General features: G+C 46.8%; 1 protein-coding gene across 1 annotated transcript in view; it reads left to right on the top strand.

The window, feature by feature from the left end:
* Nucleotides 1–859: 859 nt before the first annotated feature.
* Nucleotides 860–9,793, top strand: part of itgb8 (integrin, beta 8) — a 30,670-nt gene continuing 21,736 nt past the window's right edge. The window contains exons 1-4 of the mRNA XM_048229860.1: nt 860–1,880; nt 2,618–2,706; nt 5,032–5,203; nt 8,649–8,895. Coding sequence (XP_048085817.1) covers nt 1,787–1,880; nt 2,618–2,706; nt 5,032–5,203; nt 8,649–8,895 — 602 coding nt within the window. The 5' untranslated portion in view covers nt 860–1,786. The remainder of the gene's footprint in view (nt 1,881–2,617; nt 2,707–5,031; nt 5,204–8,648; nt 8,896–9,793) is intronic.

Raw genomic sequence — 9,793 nt, 5'->3', positions numbered from 1 at the left:
AAACAGTTTCGTTTGAATATTTTCAAATACATAATGGTAAACAGGCCTTGAACTTGCCCTTATGCTCACCGCAAATACGCAACCCTAATCGAATTCATTATAATTGTAAATTGGATCGACTCATTTTTGTCTTTCCAAACATTTGTTCCTCATATAAAACATTTCAAAAGACTCCACTAGTTACAATTATCCAATTCAGTAAGAGTTCGTCACATCGTCACCCACTTCAGTCTCCAGCTCTCACGGCCTAGTATGTGTCCTTTGTTTACAGCCTGTCATCTTGTCGGTCTCTGACACATTCTCTGCCTTGGACAGTTTCCTGGATCCCACCAGTCACTTCTTCTAGCCGGTCTCTCTCTCTTTCTCTCTCTCTCGTGGCCCCGTGGTGGACGGAATAGGGCAGAGCATTGTGTTGTGTGCTGCCTCTCCCCTCTGTCTCCTCTCTCACTCTCCAGAAAGTAAAGGACGCAACTTGGCCACCAGCCTTACTGTTGTGTTTCTGGGCCCGTCGCCTATTTTCTATTTTCCCAGGACGAGCCTGCCTGTGCATTAACCCCGCTGATATGACTGACAGCGACTAAATTTGCGCTGCGCTGATTTGTGTGCGCTGGCATGCGCAAATCGATTTAAGAGACAAACAGCTTGTTGGGTGAAATAAATAACTGGTTGGGAACTATTGGGAGTTGCTGTACTGACTGATATAGCTCCAAGTCATCCGCAACATTTCCATTTATCTAGCTCCCTCAAACGGTGGCCTAATCATTCATTCATCTGTCAAAAATAATTTAGTCAAGTAATTTGTTGACACAGGTCGTGACCTTATTGTGGATTTATTGTTGTATTCGCCATCTATATTCTGTCATGCGTTATAATCACACCGGCTTTGTTCTGCAAAAACGCAGGCTGGCTGGGATACACAGAGCTATGGGCACGGACTCAGACCCCCATTCCGTTTCGTCGAAAATATTTGGAAAACGTGTACCGCCTCAACAGGACTTTAAACAGCAATGTAAGCCCCCCTCCGTTTTGCTTTCACGATTCTCGTCAGCTTCTCTCCGTTGACAAACTCCAAGTCCACACACAAAGGAATCCCACCATTTCACGAGCAATGGGGCAGCGTAGTAAGTTTAACAATGTGTGTCCAAGGTACTGAGACTATCACGGAATTCTTTCTCTCCCCCGCCTACTCTCTGTAGTAAGCACTTTTATCGGTAGCCTTCCCTCCAACCGGCGGTGTGGGCAGCGTCGTTGTTGCCATAGAGCGAACTGACTCAGTGTGGTGAAATAAAAAGCGCAAATCCACACGCTCGGATCCAGATGAAACGTATCGGCAATTTGCCCAGGCTGCCCGCAGACATAAAAAGGTAACTTCAAGCGCTGCAAATGACTTGCATTACCGTAACAGAGCGGCCGTCCTTTGAGCAAAAGTGAAAGCCGTGGGAGACTCGCAGTGACGGACAACACCTGCGAGCTCGTTTAAATGGAGAGAGACGGACCGATCATTCTGTGCTGTGCGCTCCCCTGAAAGGGGGCTCCTGTTCGAACAAGCGAGCCTTGTTGATTGCCGTGATAATCTGATTTTCGGAGATGTGAACGCCACAAGGATTATAGGGTTACTGGGTAAATACAGAAACGTGTCACAATGCGGTCCGTGCACTCCCGTCTGCGCCTTTTGTTCGAGAGGGACCAGGTTGGCCGCGTTCTCGGAGGCAGATCTCAGTAGCGATTCTAACCACCTGGCAGTGCTGTCTCCGGGGGCCGGACCGCTTCCTCCTTCCATGCTGCTATGACTTCCTGGCTGCGTAAATACACTAACTTCATTCTGCATCGCAAGCTGCTCATCGCACTGCTTATTGTTTCTATCAGCATCTCTCGAACGGGTGAGTTGTGAATGAGGAGAATATGCGCATTTGTTTTGCGTTACTGATGCGTTATTAAATGCCTAATGCCGGCTTGTTATAGATGTTTTAACACTTGCAATCACAGTCTTGTTATAGCCAACTTAAATGAATTCCTTTACGTGTCCCATCTGGAAAAAGCTGAATGCGGGATCAATTGCAGGACATTTGTGATTGTCCATGACCTAATCGACACCCTTAACCTAACTACCGGTAACTGCACCCCACACAGAATTCATATCAGGGGAGTTCCGTTTCCGAAGTCTTGGCTGGGACTGACCCGACTCCCGTGCCTCCTGTTTGCTAGGATGCACTCTGCACTGCGCTTTTGAATGACATGAACTGCTTCCTTTGGGCTTCATAATGGACTCTCACATAGTTTAAGTAGTCATTTAGTGACAGCTGAAAGTAATTGATTAATGACTCTCAACTCAAAAACAGTTTTTTGTGATGAATAGCTGTATTTGAATGGCAGTATGTTAACAGGAGTTGTCATAAATATCTTTGATTTATGATTAGCCAAATCATCTCACCAGTGTTGTTGGATGTGTCTGGAGGTAAACACAAACATAATGTCTCTTGTTTGCCACAGGCTTAATGTGTGACACAAGAGCAGTGTGTTCTAGAAGATTCCCCTCCCCTGTGCTCATTCATGTGTAAATTTGATCGCCCCATATGCCTTTCTGTGTGTGTGTGTGTGTGTGTGTGTGTGTGTTCAGTGGCGGACAACACTTGTGCATCGCCCCTCATCTCAACATGTGAAGAGTGCCTACGTCGAGGTCCAGACTGCGGCTGGTGTATTCAAGAGGTGGGTTAGAGCCTGACCACTGGCATTCAGACTGTTTGGCATTGGTGTGCTCGCAAGGTTACAGACAAAACAGATTGGAATCGGCCTGGGAGCCAGTGTTCTATGTGTTTTCTGTCTCTGTGTGTGTCTCTCTGTCTCTCTGTGTGGTGTGTGTTTAGTCTTTAAGAGATAACATGACAAGCTTCTCAGTGCCCACCCCCATCTGTAGTGAGTGTACATATAGTCCATATCCTATTTACACACACACATACACACACACACACACACAGACAGACAGACACTCTGTTTCTCCATCACTTTCGCAGGCATACACACTTATAATGAGCATGATGATGCACCTGATGAACAGGTACTTACACACGGTTATACATAATAGAGTGCTACACCCTTTAATGAAAAAAGTTCTTTATTTCCTTACGTAGAACGCACACAGTCAGACAAAAACAATCTCTATATGTAAGCTTCAACATGCTTCCTCATACTCACACACATGGACAAGCACACACCTACACACACTTCATGGGGGTAGATGGCACCCATACTGGTAGTTGCATATATTCACCTACTCGTAAATCTTACACAAACACATACCGGTACACACCATTTACACACAGACACACAAACATAGATACACACAAACCATAGACATGTATACACAGAAATACACACACACACATTAGGCACATATACACAAGGCCAGGACAAAAAGGCAGTCACTGTTTTTTATTGGTTCATTGGTTTGATTGGTACTTTCTTCAGAAATACATATGCATACACACTCACACTCTCTCACTTTCTCTCACACCCCCACCCCCCACCACACACACACACACACACTCTCAAAGCATCTATCTGTTCAGACTTGTCCTGGGTCTCCCCACCTCTCACAGGCTACTGAGCCTGTTAATCCGTTCCACTCATAAAAACAGAGTACTTACCAGCCCTGGCACACACACACACACACACACACACATGCACGCACACACACACACACACACACACACACACACACACACGCACACACACAAAGTACTTACCAGCCCCGGCGGTCGTGGAAAACCGTGAAATCCCCAACGTTGACGCCACCAGCCCCTCTAGGGCCGGTCAGCAATCAGGCGAACACTGGTCGAGCAGTAGCCAATCAGTCGAGCGCTGGTCAAGCGGTAGCAGTGGCCCTGTGATGTCAGGTGCTATCCCAGACCCCAGCCTGGCTGCTCTCAGACCTAGAGGGGGCCTTTATCTTGCGCCAGGTCACCAAGCCCGGCACCTCGCTTGCTCCCTCTGTCCAGGTCTTATCCCTCTCTGCCGTCAAAGCATGACCCTCAGTCGACTTGTCGGAGTCGGAGGCCCTTCCTCGGTGTCCACTGAAGTGGCTACTAAGCTGCTGGTGAAAGTTCCCTATCTGAGGCTGGGTGATGTCACTCCCCCTGATGCTATTTTTGTGTGGGATGATTGATTTTGCAGCCATTCTTGGATCCATGACGAATCTGAAAATAGCTTGGAAGTTGGTCTAAAGATTGGATGAGAGAGGTGGGAAACTCTCATGCTACTGCCATTAATCTCACACTTAAAGTGAGCAGTCTCAGACTTCGTCATGTCACAGCATTAGCCACTGAGGGCTTGTCATGATATTGACTCAGGCAATCCATCTCACTTCTAGATAACCCTGAAAGTGACCAGCCCTGTTGTTAGAGTTAGAGTCTCTGCCATGCATGGTATGTGGATTAGAGTTGTTGCAATGCAGTACTCTGGTCACAAGGTGCTTATGCTACACGCCCTAATCCATTATCTCAATAACACTTCAGGATTTTAGGACGCTGGTAGTTTGTGCCATTTTACAGGATCAGTTATTGAACACAACAGAAATACAGATCTCATTCTTCTCGCTGGAATGCGGTGGTTCAAAGAGATTTGACCCATATAATTGTGCAGGTGTTGGTCAGTACCAACTCATTTACAGGACGCACGAGGACTGAAGTAGATAGATAGATAAATAGATAATTTATTGATCCCCAAGGGGAAATTCAAGTTAAGTATATATACTTTTTTGATCCCGTGAGAGAAATTTAAATTTAAAAATAAATCAATTTAAATGTATTATCCCAGTAAACGCAGAGACCAAATAGTGAAACACATTCAGCACACAGTGAACACACAGTCCTGCTAAAGAACACAAATATTTTCCCAAGCTCATCAGATTCTCATTAAACTTGTTTTCATTTCTACAAGATACCCGCAACAATGCAGCGGGTCTCAGTGTGGATTCTGTACCATCGGGGATGGGATGGCTTTTATTTTCCTAACCCACTTCCTGTCCACAATCAGGACTTCCTGGATGGAGCGCACGTGAGCCAGCGGTGCGACTCGGCCTCCAGCTTGGTACGGAAGGGCTGTCGAGAAGAGTTCATCGAGAGCCATCGGGTCAAGGTGGAGGTGGACGCTACAATCAGCAGCACCCAGGTGGCTCCCAGACGCATCAGCGCTCAGCTAGGGCCAGGTGGGTCAGATTATAAGATAATACTGGTAATCATTCTAACAATGTTTATCTTACTGGTGTTATTAGCTATAACATCACTACGATTAACATAATTGACATTAACAATAATACTTAGTGTCTGGGAAGATTAACTACACTCTTAAAATGAAGGTGTTGAAAACAACACAACTTCCGTTGTTTTAACACATCTCTGTGTCCAGATAGGGACAACACAAGTTTTTGTTGTTTCCATTTTTATTTGTTACACAAAATGTGTTGAAAATAACACAACGCATCTCTGTGTCCAGATAGGGACAACACATTAGTTTTAAGAGTGTATCAGACATATTCATCTGTAGAGGTCTCTAGGATGATTAAAGCCTCAGTAGTTAGCCGCCTGTGTCTGTGGTTTGAAATCAGAGATCATTTGTATAGTCTGTGTATTTGTGTCAGGGTGGGGAAGTTGAAAGGAAATACATCTCAATTTCACTTTAGCTAGTTCTGAAATCTCAGCCATAGCGGATGCTTGTTAACCTGGCAATAGCCAGATGAATTTCGCTCCGCCTAGCTCCACTCATCCATCTGGAACCGATCCATTGAAGTGTTGCTTCAGAAGGCTGGGCCTAATCAAAAAATGCTTGCATATGATTGAATAAGCCACTTGTCCGTCATCTATTGACGTGCTACTTCAACCACTCACATGAAGCCAACCCGTGGCGCTAATAACAGACTCACAGTCGCTTCTACGCTATGTCACATCTATGAAACTCCCGCCCTGCGTCCTGATTGGCTAAACCATAAAGTTGGTTGGAGAAAGCACTCTCAATGGAAGAGGTCCCAGATGGATGTGAGTGAAGCTAGGCGGAGCTAAGCGGAACGACATTCATCTGGCTAGGGTCAGGTTAGATGCTTGTTGCAAAGAAGGAGTAAAAAGATCCGAGTTAGCATCATTGTTCTCTGGGAAGAAATAAAAATCCCCTCACTGTCTGTCATAACATGTGGTCATCACACATCTGTTCATCATGACCAACAGCATTGTATTTCCTGTTGTAAGGCCGTGTCACTCTGCCTGCATTGTGTGTGTGTGTGTGTGTGTGTGTGTGTGTGTGTGTGTGTGTGTGTGTGTGGTGTGTGTCTGGCACCCATGTTTACAAGCTGGAGCCTTCACACTGCCTGCATGAGACACAAGCCCCAGGCACAGCTTGCATTTGTAATGAGAATCAATGCAAATCACGATGTGTTGCTCACACTGACCACACGCAGTGTGCACCAGGGACCAGGGCTAAGGGGCAGGTCTGAGTGTCACATACACACACACACACACACACATCACAGTGTCTCCCCCACTTGTGCTGAATCTGTCCATGTCATATATTGTGTGGATGCTCCAAGAACACACACACACAGAGCACAGTGTCTCCCCCACTTGTGCTGATTCTGTCCATGTCATACAGTATATTGTGTAGAAGCTCCAAGAACACACACACACACACACACACACACACACACACACACACACACACACACACACACACACACACACACTCCACAGTGTCTCCCACACCCCTACTGAACCTGTCCCTGTCATATATTGTGCAGGAGCTCCAAGGCTTCCTGGGCCATGGCCATGATTTAGAGATCACTTTACCATCCGCGCAAAGAATCTGGCCTAGTTCCCACACTGACCACACTGTTATCTCACTGTTCACTGGAGCGCGGCTGGTCAGTGAGCAGGATGGACAGGAGGGGAGATGATGGGATGGTTAGAGGCCACGCTAGCCGCCAGAGCTGCCCAGCGTCGTGTAAACAAGTGTCAGTCTCCCTGGCCCAGGGGTCATCCCTGCGGATCATCTCTCGTTGCCTGGGAGTCACTTTTACGAGGAGCTGTGGGCAGCGAGGTGGGGGTGCCGAAAGGGTGTTGTGGAGGATGCTCCCTGTCCTGCCACATGGACTCAACACACACACACACACACACACACACACACACACACACACACACACACACACACACACACACACAGAGATACAAGCATAAATACACACACACAGACACAGATGCAAGCATAAATACACACACACACACACACACACACACACAGACACACAGACACAAGCATAAAACACACACACACACACACACACACACACACACACATTGACAGACACACAGAAACACACACACACACACACACACTGCATGTAGCATAAGGTATAAAATAAGTCATTGGTAGACATTTTCATCCTTTAAGCTGGTTATGTGGTTAAGTGCCAGGTTTCATTGTGTGTGCAATGTTTTCTGAATATATCTCTTTGATATTGCCACCATCAAAGACTATGTTAAGTGAGAAATAATGTTTAATTCAGCACATCTGCATTGCACCATATTTCTTTCAGTGCTGCAGTAGCTTATAGCTGCTGTGTCTTTATATTATGAGGCTGCCCAGTGCTAGCATGTGCTAACATGTGTTAACAGCTGTTATCAGTGGCTGCTTGATCTGTATGGAATCCTCCCTGTTCTGGAATGTGATGCACAATAGTTTATGTTTCCCTGTAATGCTGATGTTGCCTTTCCTTACAGATGTTCAGTGATGATGTGGTGGAGTGTGCTATTTTAGGGAGGGGTCCCCTTGCTCCACACAGGCTTGAGCAGACAATGTGGGGAGAGAGCCGTCTGTATTGTGCTGTGCTTACACACACACATACACACACACACACACACACACACACACACACACACACACACACACACACACAGTCTGTATTGTGGTGTGCTGTGCTTAGCACTGCTGTTGCCTCTGTGTTGCATCATTGTCGGCTGTTTACAGTAGAATGTTTTGAACCATGGGGAAGGTTGCCATGTGGGTTTCCTGTTTTTCTTAAGCATTAAGCTGATGCCTTTGTCCTAAGCGACTTACATAGACCAACTGCACTGCAGGGACAGTCTCCCTGGAACAACTTGAGTTTAAGGGCCTGGTTCAAGGGCACAACAGTAGCAACCAGGAATTGAACCCACAACTTTCTGCCTACTGTTTCTTTCCACTTCCTTAGCCACTACACTTTTGCAGGCACATTGGTGGTGGTTGTAGTGCAACACTGACCCCAACCCCCACCCCCCCACCCCACTACCCACTACACACTACACACACACACACACACACACACACACACACACACACACATTCTCACTGTAAAGCGTTTTTGTTTAAGCAAAAGAATATTTTTTTCATTATTGACAAATGCTGTGTATACTTCCCTATGTTGAAGAATCAATAAACATTGCATTACAAAAATACAATTTGACGTGTGGCTGTGTCCTGTGTTCGCAGGCAGCGTGGCCAGTGTTGTGGTTTAAAGGGTCTATAACATGTGACGTGCTGTTGTGTCTTGTGTTCGCAGGCAGCGCGGCCAGTTTTGTGGTTTAAAGGGTCTATAACATGTGACGTGCTGTTGTGTCCTGTGTTCGCAGGCAGCGCGGCCAGTTTTGTGGTGGAGGTGCAGCAACTGGACAGGTACCCGGTAGACCTGTACTACCTGGTGGACGTCTCGGCCTCCATGAAGGACAACCTGGAGCGGCTCGACAACGTGGGCCTGGCACTGTCGCACCAGATGCGCGAACACACCAGCGACTTCCGCGTGGGCTTCGGGTCATTTGTGGACAAGCCGGTGACGCCGTATATCAGTGTCCACCCGACGAAGATCATCAACCCCTGCAGGTACAGTAGGAGCAAAGTGACCAGTATTTACCAAATACTCTCAGTCAAAGCGACACACATTTGCAACTATGGGTTCGGGGATCGCACCCAGGCCGACTGATTAGCAGGCGATGGTGCGACCATCAAGAGATCGAGATCCACTCAAACCAGGTTCTCCTTGAACTCTGTTGGAGACTAAGCACTGTTTTTTGGTGCTGGGAACATTTTTTTTAATCGAAGAACCTTTGTGGCTTTCTTAATGAGGCCCATATGGCTCAGCGTTGAATTTAAAGGGGTCTACCTGGCAACACAGATGACTCGCCAGTCGTATCTGAACCTGAGCTGAGTGGGGGTGGGGTCCCCCTTGAATGGGGTCCTTTGTTCTACCGGGGGGCAAACAGTTGGTTTTAATTGGTACCCCTAAATAACTGCACCCCCGCAAGGGCAAAGTTGAAGACCCCCTTTGTGTAAACTGCCCATAACCGAGGCGGATGCGGCTACTTTATAAATGAGCCGGCGCTGTTGTGGACGCCTGTCAATGGGGACTGTGTTACCGACAGGCCGCGTCTGTAAACTCACTGTGGCTTGTTAGAATGGTCCTAAATAAATAAATGAAAGGATCGTCGTTCACATGTCAAAACATTCGCTGACCTTAAAGTTGATGTGGAATTTTGCCTGTTCATTCATCCCGTCGGAAACTTCTCTTGTGGTTCATCAATGTTTCTTTCTCTCGTCTTTTCTCATCCCTCCCCTCTCTTTCTCTCTCTCTCTCTCTCTCTCTCTCTCTCTCTCTCTCTCTCTCTCTCTCTTTCTCTCTCTCCTCCCCCATCCTCCCTCTCACACGTCAACCTCCTCCATCTAACTTTCTGTCTCTAATGCCTCTGCCTCTAATGCCTCTTTCTCTGGCATTATGTGCCTC

Source organism: Alosa alosa, chromosome 20 (genome assembly GCF_017589495.1).
Source record: "Alosa alosa isolate M-15738 ecotype Scorff River chromosome 20, AALO_Geno_1.1, whole genome shotgun sequence".
Classification (NCBI taxonomy): domain Eukaryota; kingdom Metazoa; phylum Chordata; class Actinopteri; order Clupeiformes; family Clupeidae; genus Alosa; species Alosa alosa.
This window is presented reverse-complemented; position numbering and strand designations above follow the sequence as displayed.